The 15,692-nt window shown below is 40.9% G+C and overlaps 1 protein-coding gene across 1 annotated transcript in view; it reads left to right on the top strand.

Moving 5' to 3' along the window:
- SLC7A6 (solute carrier family 7 member 6) overlaps positions 1-15,692 on the top strand; it is a 41,568-nt gene that overhangs the window by 22,359 nt on the left and 3,517 nt on the right. Inside the window, exons 4-8 of the mRNA XM_081335713.1 lie at positions 2,477-2,621; positions 3,965-4,088; positions 11,359-11,462; positions 12,613-12,709; positions 15,309-15,458. Of these exons, the coding sequence (XP_081191839.1) occupies positions 2,477-2,621; positions 3,965-4,088; positions 11,359-11,462; positions 12,613-12,709; positions 15,309-15,458 (620 nt within the window). The remainder of the gene's footprint in view (positions 1-2,476; positions 2,622-3,964; positions 4,089-11,358; positions 11,463-12,612; positions 12,710-15,308; positions 15,459-15,692) is intronic.

The raw sequence follows: 15,692 nt of genomic DNA, 5'->3' as shown, positions 1-15,692 counted from the left end.
ATTACATTTCTCAGAGTCTAAATGAAGGCTTCACGTTGTTATCTGGATCGACCAATCAGTTTCCTTCAACTTTTTGGAACTTTATAATAAAGCCGTTGATTCTACACGGCTTTTCAAATCTCGTAGAATCATTTACGGATTTGTTTTAATATATAGATTGTGTCTTGTTTGAAGTTCTCTGCACTGGGTGTTCAGCGTGGGTGAGAGCCAGTTATTAACTCATCCAGTTAATACCACATTTAGTTTGATCCAGAAATGTGTAGGGTACTTAAATTATATTACTGTTTGAACAAACTTTGGCCTATAAAGCAATAATGGGAATGACCTTAAAAAGCTGTTTTGATGACCCTTGTATGCATATTGCTGACAAGGTTGCTTGTATTTTGAAGCCAAGATCTGTGAATCCTTTAGTCATACTTGTGTTTTTCCTTTGTTATTTGTCTATTGTTCAGTTTCGGCCACCTGGCCTTGCTAATCTGTTTTTCTTTTGAGCTACAGTATCTGAGCTGTTGTAGGTTTATCACAATACTCAGTTTAAAAAACCCACTTCTTTATTCCTGTTTGGTTTGGAAATCTCAGTCACACACTGGGACAAGCAAACAGGAAGTCTGTATTTCCATTATGCTGAAAATGCGTTTATACCTTCAGTACGTTGTTTATTCATCAGTGTGGCCTATGAAGAATAATGCATTATCATAATAAAGGCACATATTATGTTAGCTTTTGCCATCCTTGCAACATAGCCATCTCTGTTGCAACTAGCCACCATGCTTTCTTCCTAAGAAGGCAAGATGTGGAAATTGATTAAGGCGATTTGCATCGTTTTGTAGTCATCACTTTAAATATTGCAAAGAATTGTAGATAAACTCCTGTGAAGCAACTTCACAGTTTGTTTTCTAAGTGACACTGAATAAAAACAACTGCTGGTTTTAATTTTTTTTTTTAAAAATATCCACTGTTCAAAAAACACACAACTTGGGGGAAAAAATAGTTTGTGTAGTGAAAAATGAAGAATGGACGTGGCTTAGTAAAATGACTCTCCTTTTAGTATACCTGAGATTAAAGGTGGATTTATACCTTTAACACCAAGCCAGCATCCCCTTTTTTGTTCAACATCCAGTTGGATGAAGCTTCAAGAGAGATTTTAAATCGCTATTGTGAAGTGTTTTGATGAACGATTCAGGGAACTAAGAATGTCTGGTCAAGCAAAGAAAAGGACCAGGGGTGATATGATAGCAGTCTTCTAATAGTTAAGGGGCTGCCACAGAGGCCGAGCTATTCTAAAAAGCACCTGAAGGTGAGGAAAGAAGTAATGGGTAAAAGGTGATGAAAGAGAGATCCAATTAGAACAGTGAGAAATTTCCTGAGAGTGGGAACAATTAACCAGTGGAACAACCTGCCTCCAGAAGTTGTAGGTGCTCCACCACCGGAGGTTTTTGAGAAGAGATTGGACAGCCATTTGTCTAGAAATGGTGTAGGGTCTCCAAGCAGAGAAATGGACTAGAAGACTTCCAAGATCACTTCCAACCCTATTAGTTTGTATTCTGTGTTTTAAATCAGGGGTCCTCAACCTTGGCAACTTTAAGACTTGTGGAGTTCAACTTTGCTGGCTGAGGAATTCTGGGAGTTGAAGTCCACAAGTCTTAAAGTTGCCAAGGTTGTAAACCTTTGTTCTAAATGTATTGCCTGACTGAATTTGGAATTTTTACCATTCATCACCATCTAGTAAGGCAAAAACAGTAATAGTTAGTTGCTCTAGTAATGGACACCTCCGTCTTTCTTATTGGAGTAGTTTCAAAACTGTTTCCCAGGGGCTGAGACCGAATAAGGAAATAAGAGTAAACCTTGATGGTTACATGTACCTTTGAAACCATTTCTTCCCTAAATGGTGTCTGTTGGGTGGTTTAATATGTGCTTGGTCTAAAAAGTATGGATCCCAAATAAGGGAGTTAGCAGCTGGACGAGAAGGCATCTACAATCCTAGCACTGATGGGAACATTTAAGACATGAACCCGAAATTAAGACATTGACTTCACACACCCCTGCTCTAGATTAAAGCAAAGAGGGATATTATTTTATTTATTTATTTTTTGCATTTCCAAAAAAAGAGAGATGACTTTCTCCCTTTTTTAAAATGGCTGCTTAAAGAGTGGGCATTTTGAATTTCCTGCAACTGCTGAGAGCATGGATGTCTTTGAGTTGAGGTTTTATGGAATCCCGTTCTGCAGCAATCAGATTGATCAGTTCTACTGATTGTGATTCGTTATTTAGTATGGGATCTTGCTAAATTTCTGGTAGGATTACCGAATGTTTGTCAGATTCAACAATCTTGTGAGATCATATTAGGCATTGTCTTATGTCCTATTATAGGTATCAGGGGTTCTGCAGAGCTGTCGTTTTTCTTGTCATGTTGTCCTAAGCCAACCACTTTGTTTTGTATGTTCCATTTATTTGTCTGTTTTTCTTTTATATCCAGGATACTCAGAACATTTTCAGGACTCTTTTGAGGGATCATCTTGGGACCTCGGAGGGATTTCTCTTGCACTTTATTCTGCCTTGTTCTCATACTCAGGTTGGGACACACTGAATTTTGTAACTGAAGAAATAAAAAATCCGGAAAGGTAAGAGCTTCTTGGAACGTTTAATTTTTAACAAGTAAAACCCTCACAAACTTGAAAGACCTTCACCAAGTTTTCAGCTGACAAGGAGTTTGATCCCAGAAATGAAACAGTTTGCATCAATATCAGTATCTCTGAATCCTGCAAATACAAGGGGGAAAGGACTGAATTATGAAGTTGAAGAGATTCATTAAAACAAAGTTAGGCAACATAGAACATTGCTTTGAGCATACCCACTTTTTATGGCTTAAATTTCTATAATGTTGTAGAGTTGAACTGTAAATGTTTTGTACAGTTTGATTTAAAAATTGCAAGGTGTGATAACAGTGGTAAGTACTGTATATATGTTATACTGTAGGTATGTAGGAGAAGGAGTGGCAGAATCTGGGGACAGAGTTAAAAGAGGGATCAGCCTAGAATCCCTTCATAGTCACAAGTGAATTAAATCCAACCTCCCTTGAATTCCATTGACCTTTATCTAATTCCAACTGGCTCCTAACTTTTATTCAGAATATTCCTGTGCATCGGCATGAGTAGCAATAAATCGGTTTAACTACACCTCAGGTGTGGACCCGCTCTTTCATGCCTGACAAAATATTCCAAACAGATAGATTCCTAGTTAATCAGTCTTACCTCTAGTATTAGGTTATGCAATTATTGTTCCCAAATTATCACTTTCTTGTAAATTACTACCTGCTTTTCCACTTTTTTAAATCCAATAACATTAAGCAAAGAAGGATAAAATAGTTATACCGTGCATTTGGACTGGCAATACCAAGAGCTGTGGTCTGAAAGAAATTTTATGGAACAAAAACAGGGAGAAGAGATGAGAGCCCCAAGGATCCACAGTCTTCCTCCTTCTCTTCCTCCTCCTCCTCCTCCTCCTCCTCCTCCTCCTCCTCCTCCTTCTTCTTTCTAGCACTGATGGTGTTAACTACTTGGGCAATGAAACATCTGCAAGAAGATCACTAAGCTCAGAAAGTACCAAGGACCCCACATTTCAACCCTGTGAAATATTCTCCTTTTTCAATATGTTGACTTTTCGTATACAGTGACTGGGAAGGAATATAGAATGTGGGTTTCTGATGTGATCCTCACATCATGTGAGCCTCTGGTGTGCTATAATCAGTACACATTTACAGCCTCTGGAACAGATGGGTCCCAGAATAATGTAAATAAAGCACTTCTTGAAAAACCTAATGTGCTTTAATGCATTTCTTAAACTTTCACATGGTTCTGTAATCACTGTAAATATGAGCAGACGATATTCCAGGCTTCAAGCAGTTGTTTGTTGGGTGCCTAGTGACTAATGCTGAAGTATTTTCTTTTTTGTTTTATTTGTCCAGGAATCTGCCTCTAGCTATTGCTATTTCTATGCCAATTGTGACAATTATCTACATCTTGACCAATATAGCTTACTATACAGTGCTGGATATTAATGCTATACTTTCTAGCGATGCAGTCGCGGTGGTAAGTCTGTCCTTATTATATAAATTGTTAGGATTTGGCTTTTGAGTCTGTGCATCTGCCTGAAATTTTTTTTTTATATTGGGCTATTGTGGCTCTCCTGTCATTGCAATGACCTCATTTCTATCCCCCCCCCCCAGTTGTTAATAGCTTGATAACTGTTTAACTTTTCCGCTTGAAAGAAAAGAGAAAACCGAGTTAATACCTTTTATCCTGGAGTGATTTGGCACTCATTTCGGTTTAGAAATATTGTTGGAGCTTGATATACCTGGTGACTAATCGGGGAAATTGCATTTCCTCTGATTTTGATGTTTAATCAGGAGGCTGAGGTGAAATGTGTACTAAACTAAGTGAAGATTTATTGGATTAAACCATCAGTTACCCTCAGCTGTGATTTTAAGGTAAAACCCTTTTGATTTTAAAAGGAGGAAAAGGCAATTAATGTCATTTGTGTTCTGTCCCTCCCTGTGGGTGATTCTGATGGAGAGGCTGGCAAATTGGGCCTAGTTTCCTAACACCTCAGGGTAGCTTAAGAGACCCACGGACCTAAACACTTTACTAAAATTGCAGTGAAACGAGGAACATTTCTGCTTTTAGCAGGTTGAAAGTGATATCTGTGGGTTCGTTGCTGATGAGACCTTGTACAGAACAATCACTTAAATATGAGCCAGCAGTGTGCTGCAGCTGCCAAAAAAGCCAACACAGTGCTAGGCTGCATTAACAGAGGGATAGAATCAAGATCACGTGAAGTACTAATACCACTTTACAATGCCTTGGTAAGGCCACACCTGGAATACTGCATCCAGTTTTGGTCACTACGATGTAAAAAAGATGTCGAGACTCTAGAAAGAGTACAGAGAAGAGCAACAAAGATGATTGGGGGACTGGAGGCTAAAACATATAGGGAACGGTTGCTGGAATTGGGTATGTGTAGTTTAATGAAGAGAAGGGTGAGGGGTGACATGATAGCAGTGTTCCAGTATATCAGGGGCTGCCACAAAGAAGAGGGAGTCAAGCTATTCTCCAAAGCACCTGAAAGCAGGACAAGACGCAACGGATGGAAACTAGTCAAGGAGAGAAGCAACCTGAAACTAAGGAGAAACTTCCTGACAGTTAGAACAATTAACCAGTGGAACAACCTGCCCCCAGAAGTGGTGAATGCTCCAACACTGGAAGTTTTTAAGAAGAGACTGGACAGCCATTTGTCTGAAATGGTATAGGGTTTCCTGCCTGAGCAGGGGGGTTGGACTAGATGACCTCCAAGGTCCCTTCCAACTACTACTACTACTACTACTACTACTACTACTACTACTTCTTCTTCTTCTTCTTCTTCTTCTTCTTCTTCTTCTTCTTCTTCTTCTTCTTCTTGTTATTATTTATTATATTATTATTATTATTATTATTATTATTATTATTATTATTATTATTATTATTATTATTATTATTATTATTATTATTATTATTAATTATAAATGAACATTTGCCATAGTGGCGAATATCTGTAGTTTGGGTGGAGGATGAGAGTGAAGGCTCATTCTCCAAGCTGGGAGAACAAACCTTCACCCTCAAAAATGAACATTTTTCACCTGAGAATCATAGACTCATAGGGCTAGAAGGGACCCTGGAAGTCTTCTAGCCCAGCCCCCTGCTTGAGCACAAAGTAAGGCAGTACACACACACACACACACACACACACACTGAACAATTAGCAGGTAGTCTTCACTTAACTGGTTGCTTAGCAACAGTTTAAGGTGATATGGACTGCCAAAAGCGGGTATGACCCCCATTTTTAAATGCTGATGGCTGAACGTGTGCACACGCATGCACACACCACAGACCTGTGGATTGCATTCGGGGCGCTTGGCAACCGGGCCACCTTTAGAGCCACTGAACGGCCGAAATTTTTTACAAGCACAATTCCAAGCTTACTGTTGTGAATCAAGGACTACCTATGAAACAAGCGTACTTCTCCATTCAGTGGCACACATTTGTTAAAAGTAATGACAGTTTAAGTGAAGTTTAGTGAGGATCTTTAGAAGAAAGTATGTGCCATTTTCTATTTTGATTCCATTTTTATTTTACTTTTTTGCACATCCATACTTTCTACCCATAGACTTATTTTCTTGGTCTTGTTTTAACCTCTGAATTTCTTCCGTTTTTAAGGATAAAACCCTTAGAGGCTGGCTTGTTTCTCTGTTCAAAAGCATGTAAATAAAGATTTTTCTGGCCCTGTTAAATTACAAAAGGAACCAATGGAAAGATGAGATGAGTTTTGAGCAAGATTCCACTTGCTTATGTTGTGTTTATTTGGCTGAGAAACCTTGCCCAGGCCTAGAGCAGAAACAAATTAAGCCAAACAATTTCAGTGTATCAGTTACAATCTGATAAACAAGTAATTGCTGTGCTTAATCATGTATGTTTGCTTCACTGAGCAAGCCTGTAGTTGTGATATATTGATGATACATTTATGGTTCTGCAATAACAGTTCTATTTAATCTGTACCTTAATGTTGTGACTTCCTTTAAGCTACACCTTTAAATTCTAGTTGAGGTATTAATGCATTAAGAAGTGTTCGTTTCTGTTTCAAGAGTCCCATTTTTCTTCTGGACAAGAGCAGAGTTGCTTTGGTAACCCTCAAAACTCAAAAATTTATATTTCGATAGGAAATGCTTCTCAGGCAGAATAAACTCAGTCAACTTGACTGCTCAAATGCATTGGATGAACAAAAGTTTCCTGAAAAAGATAAGAGGCTAAAAGCCACCCGGCCTCAGAGTGAATGCAGGCAACAGCAGCTAATTTTTTTAGTATGATAAATACAGAATAAGAGAAAGGCAGCTTGGAGGTCTTTTAGCCAATCCCCTGCTCAAGCAGAAGACCCTCTAACATTCCAGATAAATGGCTATCCTGTCTCCTCTTTAAAAACCTTCAGTGATGGAGCACCCACAACTTCTGGTGGCAAGACGTTCCGCTGGTTGATTGTTGTCACTCTCAGGAAATTCTTGAGGAGTATTTCTGCATTTGTGTTAGCCAAGTTGGAAGTAGCATGTAGAATCATAGGGCTGGAAGGGACCTTGGAGGTCTTCTTCTTGGAGGTCTTCTAGTCCAACCCCCTGCTCAAGGCAGGAGAACTTATTCCATCCCAGTTAAATGGCTGTCCAAACTTTTCTTAAAACTCCCAGCAATGGAGCACCCACAACTCCAGGAGGCAAGCTATTCCGCTGATTAATTATTCTCACTGTCCTCCTTATTTTCAGGTTGCATCTCTCTCTCTGATGTTTTTCTACCCATTATACTTACCCTGCCCTCAGGTGCTTTGGAGATCAAATCTACCACCTCTTTTCTATGATAGGACAGCTTGGTGGCTCAGAGGTTAAGATGCTGGGCTTATTGGCTGGAAAGCCGGCAGCCCGGTTCGAGACCTGAGCGCCATGTGAGGGGATGAGCGCCTGTCCTCATCCCAGCTCCTGCCAAACTAGTAATTCAAAAGCATGCAGAGGCGAGTAGATGCATAGGTACCACTTCGGTGATCAGGTAACAGCGCTCCATAATGTCATGCTGGTCACATGACCGTGGAAATGTCTTTGGACAGTGTTTGGCTCAATGGCCTTGAAACGGAGATGAGCATCACCCCGTGTAGTCGGCAATGACTAGTGGAATAAAATCCACAGGGACTGCTTGATGTTTACTATGGCAGTGTCTCAAGTACTGGAAGATTGCTATCATGTGACTCCTAAGTCTTCCTCTTCATTAGCTTAGATGTTCCCAGTTCATCGAACGGTTTAGCTTCCAGTCACCACCGCGAAAATGTGAACCGTTGAGTACAGATCCTACAGATAGGGAGACCCATCTGTCAGACTGCCAACGGACAGGCCTGTGATCAGCACCAACTTCTTATTTACTGCACCTAGGAATTCTTCATCGGTTATCAATGATTCATCTATCTGCAGGAAAAATAAATAAAGACTGAGTGGGTGGAACATCTGTGGAAGAGATGGCCAGGTGCTTATCATGAGCTCAGACATGTTTAGATCACTGATGATAATAGCATTTACCTCCACCCTGTTGCTGCTCCTAATTCTGAACTTTGTTCAGCGAATGTAATGACTTGTGACCAGAATTGAGCCTAGCAATTACAGTTGTAAGCTGTGAAAATTTTAAAATGGGTCCCTATGTGACTAGACCCGACCTTATGATGGTTTTTTTGCAGCAGTCATTAAGTGGACGCTGCAGTTAAAGCGAACCCCATAGTTGTTAAGTGAGCCCACTGTTTGCTATGGGCTGGATTTTGACAGAAACTCAAAAGAAAGGCCGAATTTCTGGCAAAACATCCTAAATTGTGGCCAAATAACCACAAAGTGCTGCAAACAGCTGCAAACGGTCACCTGATAGTTGGAGGGTGATACCGGGAATTTCGAAACCAGCTTATAAGTTTCTTTTGAGGAGATCCATCATAACTTCAAACAGTTGCTAAGCAACCAGTTGTAAGTCAAGGACTGCCCGGACTGGCTGCAGTTTTCTCTATATACGTTGCTGTCCTGGGACAGTATTTTCTGTGATTCCATTTAATTTAGCAAGAGCCATGTGTTTCACTGAATACCTCTTGTTTCGTGAGCTCCGGTATGTACATATTTGTCCATTCATACTTTGAGATGGGAGGGGGGAACCCAGTGGCTCAGTGGTTGAAGATGCTGAGGTTGTCAGCTGGAGAGCTGCCAGCAGGGGTTTGAGACCTGAGCACCACGCGATGGGGTGAGCTCCTGTTCCTTGCCCCAGCTCCTGCCTACCTAGCCATTTGAAAGCAGGCAAATGCGAGTAGATAAATAGGTACCACTTTGGTCGGAAGGTAACAGAGTTCCTTGCGCCTTGGGTGTATAGACATGCTGGCCACGTGACCAGGGAAATTGTCTTTGGACAACGCTGTCTCCCTGGGCCAAGAAACTTGAGATGAGCATCGTAAAATTGGACACAACTGACACAACTATACCTTTTACATTGAGATTATCATGTTGAGATCTCCAGACGCATTCTTTCTGATGTATTGTTCCGTTTGTGGAGGATTAAGGTTAAGCTTTATAGTTGGTGCTTGCAATCTTGTGAAAATGGACCCAAATAAGGATTTATTTATTTTTATTGCACATCTCTAAAAATATGGAATACAGAAGCTCAAAGTGGCTTTCCCCCCTATCAAATGAATCCAGATATGTAACTCTTTTTGGGAAAACAGACACTAAAAGACTTAGACTGCATGGCAAAACAACTGGACACAGAGAGAGCTTTTTCCCTTATTCTATCACTATGCCTAACACCCGATTCCAACGGCGCTGTCTTATGTCTAAGGAGATTTACCCAGGTAGTAGGACTGAATTCCAACTATCCCCCTCTTCTTTCCTAGAGCTAGAACTCAGGAGAAATTTCCTATCATTATGAACAATTAATCAGGGGAACGGCTTGCCTCCAGAAGTTGTGGGTGCTCCAACACTGGAGGCTTTTGAGAAGAGATTGGATAGCCCTTTGTCTGAAACTATATAGGATACATTATGGGGTGTCCTGCCTGAGCAGGAGGTTGGACTAGAAGACCTCCAAGGTCCCTTCCAACCCTGTTATTCTTTTATTTTGTTTTCCTACTGCCTTCTCCTGTTGGTATCTTATGACTATATTACTTTGTTGTCTGTATGTAGACTGAGAACGTATGCACCAGTGAATAAACTGTGTGTCCAGTCACACTTGGCCAATAAAGAATATTCTGTTCTATTCTGCTGAGTCCTTACCTCCTGCTGTGAAAAGCAGGTTTATTCGCCATTGTACTTTGCCAGGTTTGTTGACATACTAAAGTTACAGTTGGTCCCAGTTCTCATTTGTGCTCTATTCTGTTTTAAAGAGTGAGCAGGTTTAAACAAAGGACGGCAATTAACTTTGGCAATCCTCCCTATCTCAACTTCTGCAGCCTCCCCCATCCCTCATAACTGCACCTTGGGTGCCAGCTGAATTAAGTGAAATTAATCACTCTGGAAGGGTTGAACTTCTTTTTTTCCAAGTTCCAGAGGCCACATTTTTTTTTATCCGTGCAACATTGATTTCAGGGACATGAACCCTTTAGCGTTCTTTTTCGACATACGTGTTTTGCCCCAACCCTGCTCTCAAATACTTAAAATCACAAAATTCCTAAGTGAAAAAACTTGTTTGTTCTCATTCTGGGATGTTCCAGAGATTGCAGGGGAAAAAAACAGTTATTGGGTACTACTGATGGTGAGAAAATTGTTTGTGGTAGTTTGCCAGTCATTGGGTTATGGATAAGGTGTAGACGTTGAATGGCAGTCACAGAATGACAATATATTGGCGTAAATTGGGATTTAAAGTCCGTTAGGTCCAGGGGTGAGATGAAAAAACCCAGATCTGCAGACGTAGATACCAAATGCTGCTACTGTGGTAAATACACGCATTTGTTAGAGACTGGGAATAGTTTACTTTTCAGCTGATCACGAGGGGAAAAACGTTCAAGATATGTCTTGAGTAGGGCTAAGAGAGGTAGAACAAAATAAGAAAGTGGATTAGGAAAGCATATAAACACACACAAACACACACAAACACACACACACACACACACACACACCATTATATCTATATATTATACAGCATATATCTAACCGACATGATGGTCTAGTGGTGGAGATGCTCTCCTCCCACTTGATAAGTTGAGAGTTCAATCCTAGGTAGCAGCAGATATTTCTCTCCTAGGGCAAAAATAAAAAAAAATATCTGCTGTGGACTCTGCATAGGTGTCAGGAAGGGCAGCCAGCCAGTAAAGATTCAGCTCCATCCAGTTGCCCCAACTCTACCCTGAATTAAAGGATTACAGGGTGGTAAAAAGGGAGTTTTATATCGAGTATATCTCTTAGAAAAAGATTTAACTGTTTTCTTTCTCTCTAAGCAAGGTATCAGAAAATTATTCTCACATATTATTTAATTTAGTGGTGTTTGGGGCCAAATGGGTAATTTGGAATATTGCTTATGAGCAAAGAGAAGATGAATAGTATAGCAATCTAATCTGCACAGAATGTGTGCAATGATTTCTATGCATCGGGCGTTCCCAACAATAAATTCAGACTGAAATTTGTTTCTGAAATTGTTTGACTGCAGCTGAACTTCAGTGCCAGACAGACACAAACAGAGACTGGCTGCGAACTTCCTGAACTTTTAACATTTTGAAATCTCTGCTCCAGTGAGTGTTAAATGCATTCTAATTTTTCCTCCCTTTTCTCTTCTATCTTGTTAGACCTTTGCTGACCAAGTATTTGGGATTTTCAGCTGGACCATTCCGATAGCTGTTGCCTTGTCCTGTTTTGGGGGACTGAATGCCTCTATTTTAGCCTCATCCAGGTAAAAGAACAACAATTTAATTTTGCTTCCGCGTACTTAAAGCTGTATACCCCTAACCACAAGAATGTCCTATGTCGAAGCTTATTGAAGATATACAAGTAGTCCTCGACTTACAACAGATCATTTAGTGACCATTTCAAAGTTACAACTGCATTGAAAAACTTACTTATGCCCATTTTTCACACTTATGACCTTTGCAGCATCCCCAGGGTCACGTGATCAAAATTCAGACCATAAGCAACTGGCTCATATTTATGACGGTTGCAGCATCCCGGGGTCACGTGATCCCCTTTTGCAACCTTCTGACAAACAAAGTCATTGGGGAAGCCAGATTCACTTAACAACCATATTCACTTAACGACTGTGGCAAGAAAAGTCGTAAAATGGGGCAAAATTCATTTAATCTCTGTTCGCTTAGCAACAGAAATTTTGGGCTGCATTGTGGACGCACATTGAGGACTACATGTCATTTAGTTTCAGATTTGATTTTTTTAAGGCTTTCCAAGCACAGTTTCTGTTTATCTGAAACAGGAAATGCGTCATATCATTTGCAATTTGTTTATCTACTTCAGCTTATATCCCATTCTCATTAATGCTGATTCTAAATATCTGCTATATCAGTCGTGTGTACCCAGGATCAAAACCATAAGAATCAGCAGTAAAACAAGCGGAGAGACAAACAAAATACTTTAATTATCTCCTGCTGCCCTGGGATTGTCTACTTAATCCCACTGCAGAAGGAGACAATTGAAACCATACCCATCCCTAAGGCCTGCTGGAGTAGCCATTTGTGGTTGTCTATTGTTTCTCTCTAGAAAATGCCTCTTGTGGTGAAAACCACAAAGGTGTTTTGGGGCACAACCTGTGCTTTGTATCTATTCCCTATTCTCAATGTCAGTTCCCTCCCCTCCTCGCCACCACCCAGCATAAATGTGCTGTTTTAAATAAGGTTAGCTGGGGAATTCTGGGAGTTGAAGTCTACCCATCTTTCAGCTGCCAAGGTTGAGAAACAGTGCTCTAAATGGAATTTTCTGACTGTTGAGACAGATAATTCTCACTTTGTTTACTACAAAGCATGGAGAGAGAATTTGCGGACTGTTCTTAGTTTTCTACCACACAGGATATTAAGCGTGCTGTCTCTTTTATTCAGGCTCTTCTTCGTCGGATCCCGTGAAGGCCATCTGCCTGACCTCCTATCCATGATCCATATTGGAAGGTTTACACCCGTCCCAGCTCTTTTCTTCAATGTAAGCCAATTTACTGTGATTATTCAGGTGGAGCTCTCGCTTCACAACCAGGAGGCTGTGGATTCGATCCCAGGCAGTGGCAGATATTTCTCTCTCTGGGCGCAACGCGAACTCCACGTAGGCCTCAGGAAGGGCATCCGGCCAGTAAACGCTCAAGCTCTGTTCAGTCACCCCGACTCCATCCTAATGCAAGGGATTACAGCAGGGGTCTCCAGACTTGGCTCCGTTAAGACTTGTGGACATGGCTGGCTGAGGAATTCTGGGAGTTGAAGTCCACAAGTCTTAAAGGAGCCAAGTTTGAAGACCCCTGGATTACAGGGTCATTAAAAGAAATAATAATTCAGTCCCTTATACTCATTCCACACTGCAGAACTATCTACTGTAGAAGACGTTTAAGTGAAAGGGTTTGATCCCAGAAAACTGCCAAAGCTTGTTTTGTCTGCAGTCATAATACCTCTTTAATGTGGATAATGGACAGAGTTGACAGGGGTTTTTCCACTGGCCTTTAAGTCTTTTTGGAGTAGGGTGGTGGTAGTGGAAAAAGGGTGAGAAATCTTGGGGAAAAATGCAGCAAAAATATGCAGTGGCAATTGGAATCCAATGTCTGATCTCCCGATCATGTTTCAGACGGGTTAGGATGCAAAAACTCTCCCGAGGTTTAGAAAATCCTTATCGACTTAATTCCAGAGAAGCAACCTAGAATTAAGGAGAAATTTTCTGACAGTGAGCACAATCAACCAGTGGAACAGCTTACCCCCAGAAATTGTGAGCACTCCATCACTGGAGATTTTTAAGAAGAGGCTAGACATTCACCTGTCTGAGATGGTATATAGGTCCTCCTGCTTGAGTGGGGGGCTGGACTAGAAGACCTCCGAGCTCCCTTTTAGCTCTGTTCTGTTCTATTCTATATTCTATTCTATATTCTCTATTCTGTCCTGTTCTGTTCTGTTCTCTACTCTATATTCTATTCTATTTATTCCATTCCATTCCATTCCATTCCATTCCATTCCATTCCATTCTATTCTATTCTATTCTATTCTATTCTATTCTATTCTATTCCATTCCATTCCATTCCATTCCATTCCATTCCATCCCATCCCATCCCATTCCATTCTATTCCATAATTCTATTCTATTCTATTCTATCCCATATTCTATTCTATTCTATTCTATTCTATTCTATTCTATTCTATTCTATTCTATTCTATTCTATTCTATTCTATTCTATTCTATTCTATTCTATTCTATTCTATTATCTCTGTCCATTATCCACATTAAAGAGGTATTATGACTGCAGAAAAAACAAGTTTTGGTGGTTTTCTGGGATCAAACCCTGTCACTTAAAAGTCTTCTACAGGGGATAATGACGGTGAGGAATGGGGAAGACAAGATGAGACTGCATTCTAACCCTGGCTTTCTGCCTTGCCTCAAAACACTGAAGATCTTTAGAACCCTGGAAATCAACGAATCTAAATCTGCTCCTGCCTGCTGCTCTTATTTTCTCCCTTATTCCGTTGCCAGCAAGACACTTGCATGCAATGGACGCTCCAAAGAAAGGACTGGATTCGGTCTCTGAAATCCCACAGAATCTCACGCTGTGGTCCTGGAGAGGAGGCCCAACCTTACTGATTTCACTGTGTGCTGCAATATCGTTTTCAATGGGAGCCAGGCTTAGCGGATGTGCAGAGAGTCCTCAGTGGAGCCCTACATTTCCGTTGTTGGGCAAGGCATTTGCTAAGTGAGCTGTGCCCTATTTTATGACTTTTTTTTGCCCTGGCTGTTAAGCAAATCGCTGCAGTTGTGAAGGGAATCTGGCTTCCCCATTGACTTGGCTTGTCAGAAGGTCCCAAAAAGGGGATCCCATGCCTGCCCCACCCCCCCACCCCCGGACACTACAACTGTCATAAATACGATCCAGTTGCCAAACATCCAAATGTAAATCACGTGACCCCCAGGGATGCTGCAACAGTCGTAGGTATGAAAAAGGGTCCTAAGTCACTGTTTTCAGGGCCGTTGTAACTTCAAACAGTCACTAAATGAGCGGTTGTAGGTTGAGAACTACCTGTATCAATAAAACATAGTACAGATAGTCTTCGACTTGCAGTAGTTGATTTAGTGACCGTTCAAAGTTACAAGGGTGCTGAAAAAAGTGACCTAAGGACCATTTTTCACACTTACCACCTTGGTAGCATCCCTGTAATCGTCTGGTCAAAACTCAGATGCTTGGCAGTTAATTCATACTTATGACCGTTACTGTGTCCTAAGGTCATGGGATCTCCCTTTTGCAACCTTCTGACAAGCAAAGTCAAGGGAGGAAGCCAGATTGACTTAACAACCCTGTTACTAACTTATCAACGGCAATGATTCACTTAACAGTTGTGGCAAGACGGGTCGTAAAATGGGGGCAAAGCTCACTTAACAATGGAGGTTTGGGGCTCCATTGAGGTCCTAAGTCGAGGACCACCTGCATGAATTACGTTTTAGCCCCAAAGTGACCTGACTGCCAAAAGAGTAAGTCAGCCGAAGTGCTGCTGCTGTATAGAATTCAGAAAACGTTGTGCTTGGGATTTTTCATGGCTTTCTCTTATCTATTCTAACAGTGTACTATGACCCTCATCTACTTGACCGTAGAAGATGTCTTTTTGCTGATTAACTACTTCAGTTTCAGCTATTGGTTCTTTGTCGGCTTGTCCATCGCTGGACAGCTCTACCTTCGCTGGAAGCAACCGGATCGGCATCGACCACTCAAGGTAGGAATGACACAAGATTAAACCCATCATTTATGTAAAAGCAATCACTGATTTTTTTTGCAAAGAGATTAAGACTAGAGGGGGTACCACGGTACTCGTCATTAATTGGTTCTGGGAGAACCCAAAACGATGAGTACCAACCAAACTGGAAAGGGTAGTGATTCTGACAAGTTCTAGTTTGTGCATTGAATACCAAATACACAATGAGTACCGGGACAAAATTTTCACATTATG

The sequence above is a fragment of the Vipera berus genome (genome assembly GCF_964194415.1).
Source record: "Vipera berus genome assembly, chromosome: 10".
Lineage (NCBI taxonomy): Eukaryota > Metazoa > Chordata > Lepidosauria > Squamata > Viperidae > Vipera > Vipera berus.
The sequence above is the reverse complement of the archived record's forward strand: the minus strand, read 5'-3'. Positions and strand labels throughout refer to the sequence as shown.